Raw genomic sequence first — 14,828 nt, forward strand, 5'->3', positions numbered from 1 at the left:
CAGCCTAGGTTTTTGTGCTCAAGTTAAGCTACAAGTAGAGCCCCTGATAAGTTATAATCTCAGTTCTGCTATCATCTGCTACCCTTTGCTACGTGTGCACGTGCAGGGCCGCCACCCCCCCCCCCCCCCAGCTCCTCATGGCAGAATATCTCCCTTTGTTGAAACATTGTTTTTAATCGCTCTGCAGACGGGGACGCTGACTGAAGACGGGCTGGACATGTGGGGCTTCCTCCGAGCACAGGACGGCAGGTGAGATCAGGAATGCATTGCCCCCACCCCAAGGCCATATATATGGGGGTTGGGGGCATCACTGGACTTGCCCAGGGAGATTGTGGGAGGAAGGGGGTTGCATGAATAGGGGTTGCAATAATCTGCTTGCTCCACTTAACACTAGTTAGACCACAGCTGGAGTACTGCGTGCAGTTCTGGTCACCACATTACAGGAAAGATGTGATCGCACTGGAGAGGGTACAGAGGAGATTTACCAGGAGGTTGCCTGGACTGGAGAATTTTAGCGATGAGGAAAGATTGGATAGGCTGGGGGTTGTTTTCTTTGGAACAGAGGAGGCTGAGGGGAGACCTGATTGAGGTGTATAAAATTATGAGGGGCTTAGATAGAGTGGATAGGACGGACCTATTTCCCTTAGCAGAGGGGTCAACAACCAGGGGGCATAGATTTAAAGTAATTGGGGGGAGGTTTTGAGGGGATTTGAGGGGAAATGTCTTCACCCAGAGGGTGGTGGGGGTCTGGAACTCACTGCCTGAAAGGGTGATAGAGGCAGAAACCCTCACCACATTTAAAAAATACTTGGATGTGCACCTGAAGTGCCGTAACCTGCAGGGCTACGGACCGAGAGCGGGAAAGTGGGATTAGGCCGGGTGGCTCTTTGTCGGCCGGCACGGACACGATGGGCCGAATGGCCTCCTTCCGTGCCGTACATTTCTATGATTCTATCCTGTTTATGGCTCAGATGTAACAATGAAAGCAGGCGAGGCCCCTTAGAATAGTCATGTCCCCCCACGCCCCCCCCCCAGCACGAGCCCTCTTGGCTGTACGGACGCATAGTGGTTATGGAGCTGGACGAACCATCCAGGGGGGGGGTGAGTTTAAATCCCACCGTCGTAAATTGTGATACTGAACCGAATACATTTGTGAACTGCTACCATGAGAGATGTCGCATTATATGAACGTTACAGCACAGAAGGAGGCCTTTCGGCCCATCCTGCCTGTGCCGGCTCTTTTGGAACGGCTATCCGATTTGTCCCACTCGCAAAACCCGGGCGGTGGGGGTGGGACTTAATGATTATTGACATCACTGTCAGCCAATGAGCTGGAGGCAGGGTGGGACTTGGTGATTATTGACACCACTGTCGGCCAGTGAGCTGGAGGTGGGGCCGGATCTTGGTGATTATTGACACCACTGTCGGCCAATGAGCTAGGGGCAGGGGCGGGACTTACGAGGCTCCGAGCACAGGGCTGACTCTGCAGCAGAACCTCCCGATAAAAGCGGGATTATTTCTCTGCACTCCGAAAGTCCAGCTCTCGGCACAGTTCCTTATTACTGAAGTGAGTGGCAGAGAGTTAAACAATATAAATTCTGGGCGTAGACCCAGTCCCAGTCCCATCCAAGTGTGATTGACAGGGAACTTGCCCAATCGTCTCCGGCAACAGTGGTGTCGCTATATGCAGCCTTTTTTTTCACCCCTCTGCGTTTGAGAGCACCTGACTCAGCCCAGACGAGTCATTTGCAAGTCAGTGGCTGGGTATTCTGGGTACGCCTGACGCCCCAAACTCTTCCCTCCATCTACAAGGCACAAGTCGGGAGTGTGATGGAACACTCTCCACTTGCCTGGATGAGTGCAGCTCCAACAACACTCGAGAAGCTCGACACCATCCAGGACAAAGCAGCCCGCTTGATCGACACGCTACCCACCACCTTCAACATTCACTCCCTCCACCACCGGCGCCCCCTGGCTGCAGTGAGCACCGTCTAAAAGATGCACTGCAGCAACTCGCCAAGGCTTCTTCGGCAGCACCTCCCAAACCCGCGACCTCTACCCCCTAGAAGGACAAGGGCAGCAGGCGCATGGGAACACCACCACCTCCACGTTCCCCTCCCAGTCACACACCGTCCCGACTTGGAAATATATCGGCCGTTCCTTCATCGTCGCCGGGTCACAATCCTGGAACTCCCTCCCTAACAGCACTGTGGGAGCACCTTCACCACACGGGACTGCAGCGGTTCAAGAAGGCGGCTCACCACCACCTTCTCAAGGGGCAATTAGGGACGGGCAATAAATGCCGGCCTTGCCAGCGCCACGGAAACCTCCCATGCATTAATTTCTAAAAAAAAAATTCCTCCTCTCTCTCTCTCGTCTCCGCAGGTTCCTCTCCCTGGAGCGTGACGTCACCAGCCAAAGCCTCACCCGGTCCCGCTTCATCGCTGCCATGGCAACCTGCCACTCGCTGACAAACATCGAGGGGAAGATTTCCGGAGACCCCCTGGACTGCAAGATGTTCGAGGCGACCGGCTGGGTGAGTGACCCGCCCTCCCACCCTGAAATCGCCCAAAACACTGCAGCGCTGCACCGCATCCTAACTCGCACCAGGTGCTGTTCGCCCATCATCCCCCTAGCTCGCTGACCTAGGTTGGCTCCCGGTCCGACAACGCCTCCATTTTAAAATTCACACCCTTATGTACAAGCTCTCCCCCCCACCCCCCCCATAAGAACATAAGAACATAAGAATTAGGAACAGGAGGAGGCCATCTAGCCCCTCGAGCCTGCTCCGCCATTCAACAAGATCATGGCTGATCTGGCCGTGGACTCAGCTCCACTTACCCGCCCTCTCCCCGTAACCCTTAATTCCCTTATTGGTTAAAAATCTATCTATCTGTGACTTGAATACATTCAACAAGCTAGCTGCTTCCTTGGGCAGAGAATTCCACAGATTCACAACCCTCTGGGAGAAGAAATTCCTTCTCAACTCGGTTTTAAATTGGCTCCCCCGTATTTTGAGGCTGTGCCCCCCCTAGTTCTAGTCTCCCCGACCAGTGGAAACAACCTCTCTGCCTCTATCCTGTCTATCCCTTTCATTATTTTAAATGTTTCGATAAGATCACCCCTCATCCTTCTGAACTCCAACGAGTAAAGACCCAGTCTACTCAATCTACTCAACCCCATGGCCTTGCCCCTCCACATCTCTGTAACCTCCTCCGACAACCCCCCCCCGAGATCTCTGCGCTCCTCCAGTTCTGCCCTCTTGAGCATCCCTGATTATAATCACTTAACCATCGGTGGCCGGGCCTTCAGCTGCCCTGGGCCCCAAGCTCTGGAACTCCCTCCCTAAACCTCCCCGCCTCTCTCCTCCTTTAAGAAGCTCGTTAAAGCCTACCTCTTTGACCAAGCCTGTCCTAACATCCCCTTATGTGGCTCAGTGTCAGATTTTGTTTTCCGATCACGCTCTTTTGCCCGTTAAAGGCGCTATGCAAATGTATGTTGTTGTTGCAATAAGACTCGCCCGGCCCATTGATTCCCATTCTAACCGTCCCGACAGTGAGGTGTTGAGGCCAGACTCGCTCCTTTCCAGGCTCCTCGCCTTTCGGTCACCTTTTCTTCTCTCTGTTCACAGGCCCTGGTGGAGCCCACCACCGAGGAGACGGCCCTACACGACCAAATCATGCCCACGGTCGTGCATCCGCCACGGCAGACTACCTCTGCAACACCCAGCTGTGGCGATGCCGACATGGTTGGTTGGGTGGGGTGGCGCGCGGGAGGGGGGGGGGGAGAAGATCCGGGAAACCGTCGCGGTTGTGATTGAAACGCATGGGAGCACGAGAATGTTCAGAATTTATTGCAAGAAAGGCAAACGGTCCACCCCCCCCATCTCCCCCGGGAACAATGTTACCGCCAGGCCATTCGGCCCATCCAGCTCCACCTCGAAAAGACCCGACTGACCTCCGTTCGATCAACCTGAGTAGATTAATCCAAATGATACAGGTTCGGAAGCCAGAGATCAATCAAATTGTTGGTTTCATTAGAAACATAGACAATAGGAGTAGGAGTAGGCCATTCGGCCATTCAATATGATCATGGCTGATCCTCTATCTCAACACCATATTCCCGCTTTCTCCCCATACCCCTTGATGTCTTTTGTTTTTAGAAATCTATCTATCTCCCTCGTAAATATATTCAGTGACTTGGCCTCCACAGCCTTCTGTGGTAGAGAATTCCACAGGTTCACCACCCTCGGAGTGAAAACATTTCTCCTCAACTCGGTCCTAAATTTCCTACCCAGTATCCTGAGACTGTGACCCTTTGTTCTAGACTTCCCAGCCCCGGGGAAACATCCTCCCCGCATCCAGTCTGTCCAACCCAGTCAGAATTTTATACCTTTCAATGAGATCTCCTCTCATTCTTCTAAACTCCAGTGAATACCGGCCCAGTCGACCCAATCTCTCCTCATACGACAGTCCTGCCATCCCAGGAATCAGTCTGGTGAACCTTCGCTGCACTCCCTCTGTGGCATGTATATCCTTTCTTAGGGTAAGGAGACCAAAACTGCACACAATGCACAAGTTGTGCATCTATATACTTACCAGTGGGATAACCATCGGGGTCTGCGCACGACTCCCCAATCCAGGCGTGCTCTCGGCACGGAATACCAGATAAGGTGCAAAAAAGATTTACAAGGATGACACTAAAACCGAGAGGATATAACTATCAGGAAAGATTGAACACACTAAGGCTCTTTAGAGAAGGCTGAGGGGTGACCTAATAGAATTCAACAAGTCACCGGCACAGGAAGAAAGGTGAGCCAACCTGGCCAGTCAGCGATTCCTAGAAGCCCTCATTAGTAAGTCCTAGGTTTATTTTTCCGGTTGACTTGTGGTGGGGTGGGTTGGAGGATTTATACGAAGCAGCCCCAGCAGGAAAGTATCAGTGACGGGAGTGAGTGAGGGGCGTAGAGCTGGTGAATTATTTCTGCGTGTACTCAATAATTTTTTTGTTAACCTTTATCCATGAGCAACTCCACGAGTGGTCGGCTAATAAGTTTGTAAAATGCTCTATACTCAGATTCTTTATTTTTTTTTTCTCTTCTCCTGCAGGAGCTTCAGGAGCTGATGGTGAGTACGACACTCTCCTCCGCGATTCTGTTTCTGCCGTGTTACTTCTCCCTGTCTTACAGTCTGTACCGCAGACGCCTCACTGCGCCTGTAGCTCCCTGCTGCGTCGGTGTGGCTGGGATCGCTCCGACGGTTTCGTGCAACCATCTCCCCTCCCCCGCCCCCATGCCAATTACCAAGGGGCCTTTGCTGCTCTTCTACCATGTGTGGCCTCACCCTACACAACCTGACAAATCCTTTTCCAGTGTGAGACAGTGAGCTTTTGTGGCGATGGCTATCCTTCGGGAGGGGGGGGGGGGGAAGAGAAGATTACATGGGAGGGGGTCGGGGGTGGGTGGGTGGGGGGGGGGGGTTACCTGAAGTCACTGTCGCAGATTAAAATGCTTCATGCACTCCAGGCTCACGTCTCTTATGTTACAATAAGCGTGCTTACAACAACAACTACCTTTAGAGAGCAGCTCCCGATATCACACCACCTTGTAACAGCATAATACCACAAATGGCCATTGACCACAGATTCAGTAGTAGCCGTCAAAAGGGAATTGGATAAATATTTGGAAAATTTGCAGGGATATGGAGAAAGAGCGGGGCAGTGGGACTAACTGGATTGCTATTCGAAAGAGGCAGCGCAGACTCTGGGCGCCATATAAATGCAAGTCCTTCTGTGCTCTGATAAGTAGAACTATAGGGTTGTTTTAACAGAATGTAATAACAGCTTGCATTCATATAGCGCCTTCAACGTAATAAAATGCCATAAAGGTGCTTCACAGGAGTGTTAATCAGGCAGAATTTGACACCGAGCCGCATAAGGAGATATTATGGACAGGTGACCAAAAGCTTGGTCAAAGAGGTAGGTTTTAAGGAGCATCTTGAAGGAGGAGAGAGAGGCGGAGAGGTTTAGGGAGGGAGTTCCAGAGCTTAGGGCCCAGGCAGCTGAAGGCACGGCCACCGATGGTGGGGCGATGAAAATCGGAGGTGCGCAAGAGGGCAGGATTAAAGGAGCACAGATATCTCGGAGGGTTGTGGGGCTGGAGGAGGTTACGGAGATAGGGGGGGGGGGGGGGGGGGGGGCGAGGGCCATGGAGGGATTACATGATTTATTGTTTAAAAGAAAAACTCTCGGTTAAACATAGCGGCTTGAAACACAGCAAGACTTCCCGTAGTGTCCCGCAAAAGAGGGAGGGGATGCGTAATACGCGGAGTTGATGGAAGAGGTGGGTTTTTGAAGGTGGGGAGAGAGGTGGCAAGCAGGGGGAGAGGGAGTTAAGGGAGGGAGCTGTGGAACATTGGGCCGTGATGACTGAAGTTGTGCCATCAATGGCGGACGCATGGGCGAGTCTTGTGGACTGGTGTCACAAAGGGCGCGCTGTCCTTCGGACACGATGTTGCCCCGACTTCGGGGTGGGGGGGAGGGGGAGGGGGATGGGGATGGGGGGGCGGGGAGGGCGGTGGTGGCATCGGACTATTCCAGGAAGAGGAGCAGGGAGTTCTCCCCGGTAGCCTGGGCCGACATTCCCGCCCCACCCCCCTCAACCCACACCACCGAGAAAAGCACACAGACTGGCCGTTCGTCTGGGTAGCAGGCGGTGCGTTCTTGCTGTGTGCAAAATAGCCTCCTCGTCAGCCTGCGCAACAGCGGTCGCCGTCTGAAGCTCTTCGGTGAGGCGGCGTATAACCGCGAGCACCGTCGGTCTGAAACGGTGAGGCTCGCTCGATCCGCCCTCCTCGTAGCTCTGGCCGCCTTTTTTACAACCATTTTCCCTTTGCTTCCTTTCAGAATTGCTACGAGATCGGCATCATCAGCCAGTTTCCCTTCTCCTCCGCCCTGCAGCGCATGAGCGTGGTGACCCGGACCCTTGGCGAGAGGAGGCTGAGTGCCTACATGAAGGGGGCGCCTGAGACGGTGGCCAGCCTGTGTAAAAAGGAGACGGGTGCGTCTGGTGCTCTCTTTCCCACCCCACCGCCCCCAATAACCTGCTACCCAGCTGAGTCTAACGAGGTGGCGCTGCTCATGTCCCGCACAGGAGTTCGTGAGGGGGTGGTGGAATGGTTTGCTCATTTGTGTTTGTGTGTGTGATAGTGAGAGTGAGAGTGTGTGTGTCTGAGTGTGTGTGTCTGAGTGTGTGTGTGTGAGTGTGTGTGTCTGAGTGTGTGTGTCTGAGTGTGTGTGTGTGTGTGTCTGAGTGTGTGTGTGTGAGTGTGTGTGTGTGTGTGAGTGTGTGTGTCTGAGTGTGTGTGTGTGAGTGTGTCTGAGTGTGTGTGTGTCTGAGTGTGTGTGTGTGTGTGAGTGTGTGTGTCTGAGTGTGTGTGTGTGAGTGTGTGTGTCTGAGTGTGTGTGTCTGAGTGTGTGTGTGTGAGTGTGTGTGTGTGAGTGTGTGTGTCTGAGTGTGTGTGTGTGTGAGAGAGAGAGTGAGAGTGTGTGTGTCTGAGTGTGTGTGTCTGAGTGTGTGTGTCTGAGTGTGTGTGTCTGAGTGTGTGTCTGAGTGTGTGTGTCTGAGTGTGTGTGTCTGAGTGTGTGTGTGTGTGTGAGAGAGAGAGTGAGAGTGTGCATGTGTGTGAGAGTGTGTATGTATGTGTTTGTATGAGTGTGCGAGTGAGAGTGTGCATGTGTGTGAGAGAGAATGTGTATGTAATGTGTTTGCGTTAGTGTGTTTGTGAATGTTTTTGTTTGTGTCTGTGTATGTGTCTTTGTGTCTGTTTGTGTATGTGTTTGTGTGTGTGTGTCTGTTTGTGTGTCTGTGTCTGTTTGTGTGTCTGTTTGTGTGTTTGTGTTTGTGTGTGCGTGTCTGTTTGTGTGTGTGTCTGTTTGTGTGTCTATGTTTGTGTGTCTGTGTGTTTGTGTTTGTGTGTGCTTGTCTGTTTGTGTGTGCGTGTCTGTTTGTGTGTGTGTCTGTTTATGTTTGTGTGTCTGTTTGTGTGTTTGTGTGTCTATGTTTGTGTGTCTGTTTGTGTGTTTGTGTTTGTGTGTGCGTGTCTGTTTGTGTGTGCGTGTCTGTTTGTGTGTGTGTCTGTTTATGTTTGTGTGTCTGTTTGTGTGTGTGTGTCTGTGTGTGTATATGTGTCTGTGTGTGTGTGTGTGTCTATTTGTATGTGCGTGTGTCTGTTTGTGTATATGCGGGGATAGGGGAGGGAGGGCCTCTGAGTGTTTGCCAGACAACGTTACAGGAATGATACCAGAACTGAGAGAGTACAACTATCAATCATTGAACAGGCTGGGACTCTTTTCACAAGAAATGAGAGGACTGAGGGGCGACCTGATCGCGTCTTTAAAATTATGAAGGGGTTCAACAGGGTAGACATAGAGTTTCCACTTGTGGGGGGAGTCCAAAACGAGGGGTCATCAATATAAGACAGTCACTAATAAATCCAATGGGGAATTCAGGAGAAACTTCTTTCCCCAGAGAGCGGTGAGAATGTGGAACTCGCTGCCACAGGGAGGGGTTGAGGCGAATAGTATCGATGCATTTAAGGCAAGGCTCGATAAGCACATGAAAGAGAAAGGAATAGAAGGTTATGTTGATAGGGTGAGATGAAGTAATGAGGCGAAAAGCATAAGAACATAAGAAATAGGAGCAGGAGTCGGCCATACGGCCCCTCGAGCCTGCTCCGCCATTCAATAAGATCATGGCTGATCTGATCATGGGCTCAGCTCCACTTCCCTGCCCGCTCCCCAGAACCCTTCACTCCCTTATCGCTCAAAAATCTGTCTATCTCCACCTTAAATATATTCAATGACCCAGCCTCCACAGCTCTCTGGGGCAGAGAATTCCACAGATTTACAACCCTCTGAGAGAAGAAATTCCTCCTCGTCCCAGTTTTAAATGGGCGGCCCCTTATCCTGAGACTATGGGCTCTATTTTCGCCACGATTGTGCGCCGTTTTTTGCCGTGAAATACTCACTTTCCAACTTTCACCAACGTTTGGACGGTGTCGACCACGTGCACCAGCTTCAACATTTTTTGCCGCAGGCACGAGTCACAATGGGATCGGGCGCCGTCTTTGTGGACTTCATCGATTTTGGCCGTCCACGATTTTTTTTTCAGCGCAACGCACACTGCCCAAAAGCCCTGCAAAAAGCAGACGTGCGTTAACTTAAGGAATCGGCACAAGAGGGCAAGAGCGAGGCAATAAGAATACACAAAAAAATACCTTTTTTCCCCCACATGGAACTCTTTTTCGAGCAAGGGAAGAAGATTCCCGGGCCGAAAGATCCGCTCCCCTCCCTTCCTCCCGCCCCGCCCCCCTCCCCCCCCCCCCCCAGCTGGACCCGCTGCAATCCTGGACCGAATGGCCCCCCCCACCCGCTCAGTCCCGCTCCCCCTGCGAGTTGAAGTTCGGGAGTGGGAGGGCCATTCGGCCTGAGATTGCAGTGGGGGGAAAGGTCCTTGGTGGGCCCGGGATTGTAGCGGGTCAGTAGGGCGGGGGGAGGTCCTTCGGGGGCCTGGGATTGCAGCGGGTTCAATGGGAGGAGGGAGAGGTCCTTTGCGGGCCCGGGATTGTAGTGGGTCCAGTACGGGAAGAGGTTCTTCGATTGCCCGGGATTGTAGCAGGTCCAGTGGGAGGGGGCGAGGTCCTTGGTGGGCCCGGGATTGTAGTGGGTCCAGTGGGAGGGGCGGAGGCCCTTGGTGGGCCCGGGATTGTAGTGGGTCCAGTGGGAGGGGGAGAGGTCCTTGGTGGGCCCGGGATTGTAGTGGGTCCAGTGGGAGGGAGGGAAGCCCTTGGTGAGCCCGGGATTGTAGTGGGTCCAGTGCGGGAAGAGGTTCTTCAGGGGCCCGGGATTGTAGCAGGTCCAGTGGGATGGGGGGTGAGGCCCTTGGTGAGCCCAGGATTGTAGTGGGTCCAGTGGGAGGGGGAGAGGTCCTTGGTGGGCCCGGGATTTTAGTGGGTCCAGTGGGAGGGAGGGAGGCCCTTGGTGGGCCCAGGATTGTAGTGGGTCCAGTGGGAGGGAGGGAGGCCCTTGGTGGGCCCAGGATTGTAGTGGGTCCAGTGGGAGGGAGGGAGGCCCTTGGTGGGCCCAGGATTGTAGTGGGTCCAGTGGGAGGGAGGGAGGCCCTTGGTGAGCCCGGGATTGTAGTGGGTCCAGTGGGAGGGAGGGAGGCCCTTGGTGGGCCCAGGATTGTAGCGGGTCCAGTGGGAGGGGGAAAGGCCCTTGGTGGGCCCAGGATTGCAGCGGGACCTACAGATTTCACTTTTTAAATGATCATTTTGGGGTACAGAATACAGCAAGTGATGTCTGTGTCTTGGTAAAGTTGCCTTACGATCGCTAATCCCTCAGTGTGACTGTCATTATGAATCAAAGACAGGAGCGGGCTTCAACTTGCTTCAGAGTCTCTGGTTGCTCTGGCAACTTCAGCTTTTGGCACATGCCCAGAGAGTTTGTAGCCACACTTGAAGCTCCACCCCCCCCCCCCCCCCACACACCCCCCGGACTAGCTTCGGAGAGCGGTGCGACAAATTCAAATAATTCTTTGCCGAAAGGTTTTTTTGCAGCAAATGGGCACAAAAAAATAGGCCGTACATCCTCCTGGATGCCAAAAATCGTCAGAGGAAAATAAAGCCCATGGTCCTCCAGTTCTAGTCTCCCCCACCAGTGGAAACATCCTCTCTGCATCCACCTTGTCGAGCCCCCTCATAATCTTATACGTTTCGAGAAGATCACCTCTCATTCTTCTGAACAATGTGAATAGGCCCAACCTCCTCAACCTTTCCTCATAAGTCAACCCCCTCATTCCTGGGATCAACCGAGTGAACCTTCTCTGAATGACCTCCAATGCAAGTATATCCTTCCTTAAATACGGAAACCAAAACTGCATGCAGTACCCCAGGTGTGGCCTCACCAATACCCTGTACAGTTGTAGCAGGACTTCTCTGCTTTTATCCTCTATCCCCCTTTGCAATAAAGGTCAACATTCCATTGGCCATCCTGATCACTTGCTGTACCTGCACACTAACTTTTTGTGTTTCATGTACAAGGACCCCCAGGTCCTTCTGTACTGCAGCACTTTGCAATTTTTCTCCGTTTAAATTATAATTTGCTTTTTATATTTTCTTCTGCCAAAGTGGATAACCTCATATTTTCCCACATTATACTCCATCTGCCAAATTTTTGCCCACTCACTTAGCCTGTCTATATCCCTTTGCAGATTTTTTATGTCCTCCTCACAATTTGCTTTCCCACCCATCTTTGTATCATCAGCAGACTTGGCTACATTACACTCGGTCCCTTCATCCGTCATTAATATAGATTGTAAATAGTTGAGGACCCAGCACTGATCCCTGCGGCACCCCACTAGTTACTGTTTGCCAACCGGAAAATGACCCATTTATCCCGACTCTCTGTTTCCTGTTAGTTAGCCAATCCTCTATCCATGCTAATATATTACCCCCAATCCCGTGAACTTTTATCTTGTGCAGTAACCTTTTATGTGGCACCTTGTCAAATGCCTTCTGAAAATCCAAATACACCACATCCACTGGTTCCCCTTTATCCACCCTGCTCGTTACATCCTCAAAGAACTCCATCAAACATGATTTCCCTTTCATAAAACCATGTTGACTCTGCTTGATTGAATTATGTTTTTCCAAATGTCCTGCTACTGCTTCCTTAATAACGGACTCCAGCATTTTCCCAGCGACAGATGTTAGGCTAACTGGTTTATAGTTTCCTGCTTTCTGTCTGCCTCCTTTTTTAACGCATTTAACATAAGCATGAGGGTTTCAGCAGTAGATGGGTGGAAGGAGCCGGTGTTGGTAATGGAGAGGCTATTGGGTCGGAAGCGAAAGGTGCATTAGGTCCGCCCAGATTGTTCTGATATGTAAGTAATAGCCCGGTGCTGTGCGCGATCCCAGGCGGGAGGCTTTTAATCCCGCCATTGAGTTTGTTACTGACCCGCCCATGACCTCCATTTTTGTGACAGTTCCAGAGAATTTCTGCAGCGTTCTGGAGAAGTACACGAGGCAGGGGCTGAGGGTGATCGCGCTGGCTCACCGCAAGCTGGAGGCCAAGCTAACCTGGCACAGGGTGCATAGCGTTAACAGGTAATAACGGACAGGGGGGAGCGCAAATAATCCCCGCGCCGCGACACTCCGATCCTCCCAGCCACACTCGGTGAGTGTCCTCAACCCCAGCGTTCCCAGACACTCCGACCGTCGGTCCCAGCGTTCCCAGACACTCCGACCGTCGGTCCCAGAGCTCCCAGACACTCCGACCGTCGGTCTCAGAGCTCCCAGACACTCCGACCGTCGGTCCCAGAGCTCCCAGACACTCCAACCGTCGGTCCCAGAGCTCCCAGACACTCCGACCATCGGTCCCAGAGCTCCCAGACACTCCGACCGTCGGTCCCAGCGTTCCCAGACACTCCAACCGTCGGTCCCAGAGCTCCCAGACACTCCGACCATCGGTCCCAGAGCTCCCAGACACTCCGACCGTCGGTCCCAGAGCTCCCAGACACTCCGACCGTCGGTCCCAGAGCTCCCAGACACTCCGACCATCGGTTCCCAGCGCTCCCAGACACTCCGACTGTCAACCCCAGCGTTCCCAGACACTCCGACCGTCAACCCCAGCGTTCCCAGGCACTCCGACCGTCAATCCCAGCGCTCCCAGACACTCAGCCGTCAGTCCCAGCGTTCCCAGACACTCCGACCCTCAGTCCCAGCGTTCTCAGACACTCCGACCCTCAGTCCCAGACATTCCGACCCTCAGTCCCAGACACTCTGACCCTCAGTCCCAGACACTCCGACTCTCAGTCCCAGACACTCCGACCCTCAGTCCCAGACATTCCGACCCTCAGTCCCAGACACTCTGACCCTCAGTCCCAGACACTCCGACTCTCAGTCCCAGACACTCCGACTCTCAGTCCCAGACATTCCGACCCTCAGTCCCAGACACTCTGACCCTCAGTCCCAGATACTCTGACCCTCAGTCCCAGACACTCCGATCCTCAGTCCCAGACACTCCGATCCTCAATCACAGAGCTCCCAGACACTCCGACCGTCGGTCCCAGAGCTCCCAGACACTCCGACCGTTGGTCCCAGAGCTCCCAGACATTCCGACCCTCAGTCCCAGTGTTCTCAGACACTCTGACCCTCAGTCCCAGACACTCTGACCCTCAGTCCCAGACACTCTGCCCCTCAGTCCCAGACACTCTGACCCTCAGTCCTAGACACTCCGTTCCTCAGTCCCAGACACTCCTAACCTCAATCACAGAGCTCCCAGACACTCCGACCCTCAAATCTCAGCATTCCCAGACACTCCGACGCTCAGTCCCAGCGCTCCGATGCTCCGGTCTCCCAGCCAACGCTCGAGATGAGTTATCTCCTTTCACAACCAGCCAGCCGACGAGGTCACTCGGTGATTTGGCTGGCCCGTGCTACAAGGCTCTGTTCGAACCGTCGCTCTGCAGTGAAGCTGTCGGGCTTCAGGTCCTCTGTTACCGAGCCTTTCTGGTAGCGCATTCCTATCACCGCACGCGTCTAGCGCGGACGGTATTCCGAGCGCTGTTCGCTGGGACCCTGCCTCGGGCGGTGGGCTGAGTAAACCATCTGCGTTTCTGCGCAGGGCCGTGATCGAGGGCAACATGGAGTTCTTGGGGCTGATCATGATGCAGAACAAGCTTAAGCCTTGCTCGGTTCCTATCCTCGGCGAGCTACGGAGAGCCTGTATCCGCACGGTGATGGTGACAGGTAAAAAGAAAGACTTTGCATTTATATAGTGCCTTTCACGACTACTGCACGTCTCAAAGGGCTTTACAGCCAATGAAATACTTCTTGAAGTGTAGTCACTGTTGTAATGTGGGAAACACGGCAGCCAACTTGCGCACAGTAAGCTCCCACAAACAGCAATGTGATAATGATCCAGATCATCTGTTTTTGTTATGTTAATTGAGGGATAAATATTGGCCCCGGGACACCGGGAAGAACTCCCCTGCTCTTCTTTGAAATAATGGCCACGGGATCTTTTCCATCCACCTGAGAGGGCAGACGGGGCCTCGGTTTAACATCTCATCCAAAAGGCGGCACCTCTGACAGTGCGGCGCTCCCTCAGCACTGCACTGGGAGTGCCAGCCTGGATTTATTGTGCTTAAGTCCCTGGAGTGGGACTCAGAACCCACAACCTTCTGACTCCGAGGCGAGTGTGCTGCCCACTGAGCCACCGTTGATACTGTGACTGTGGCTGTGGGTCTGAGAGTGTGCCCCGGGACTAGAGATCCACGGGAGAGGCAGTGTAGCCACTGTTGCAATGTCGGAGACATGTCAGCGCAATTCGCACGCAGCAAGCTCCCACAAGCAGCAATGTGATAAATGAATGGATAACCTGTTTTTAGTGACGTTGATTGAGGGATAAATATTGGCCAGGACACCCTGCTCTTATTCGAAATAGTGCAGTGCGATCCAACTAAGAGGGCAGACGGGGCCTCGGTTTTACGTCTTACCCGGAAGACGGCACCTCCGACAGTGCGGCACTCCCTCAGCACTGCACTGGGAGTGTCGGCTTGGATTTTTGTGCTCAAGTCTCTGGAGTGGGCCTCGAACCAACGACCTTCTGACTCGGTGCTAGCCACTGAACCACGGCTGACACCTTAAAGTAGACAGGAGACACATTGTGATGTTGAGGCAGGGGCTGGAGGCTATAATGAGAACAGTGAGCCCAAACGGTTCTCCTGACCCCTCTGGGCGGGGGGAGAGGTGAAAGGTCAGTGACGC

General features: G+C 53.2%; 1 protein-coding gene across 2 annotated transcripts in view; it reads left to right on the top strand.

The window, feature by feature from the left end:
• LOC139232658 (polyamine-transporting ATPase 13A3-like) overlaps positions 1-14,828 on the top strand; it is a 113,047-nt gene that overhangs the window by 57,563 nt on the left and 40,656 nt on the right. For both annotated transcript variants that reach the window (XM_070863117.1, XM_070863118.1), the window contains exons 14-20: positions 188-249; positions 2,386-2,536; positions 3,632-3,748; positions 5,109-5,126; positions 6,904-7,057; positions 12,044-12,164; positions 13,684-13,808. In XM_070863117.1, coding sequence (XP_070719218.1) covers positions 188-249; positions 2,386-2,536; positions 3,632-3,748; positions 5,109-5,126; positions 6,904-7,057; positions 12,044-12,164; positions 13,684-13,808 — 748 coding nt within the window. The remainder of the gene's footprint in view (positions 1-187; positions 250-2,385; positions 2,537-3,631; positions 3,749-5,108; positions 5,127-6,903; positions 7,058-12,043; positions 12,165-13,683; positions 13,809-14,828) is intronic.

Source organism: Pristiophorus japonicus, chromosome 20 (genome assembly GCF_044704955.1).
Source record: "Pristiophorus japonicus isolate sPriJap1 chromosome 20, sPriJap1.hap1, whole genome shotgun sequence".
Lineage (NCBI taxonomy): Eukaryota > Metazoa > Chordata > Chondrichthyes > Pristiophoridae > Pristiophorus > Pristiophorus japonicus.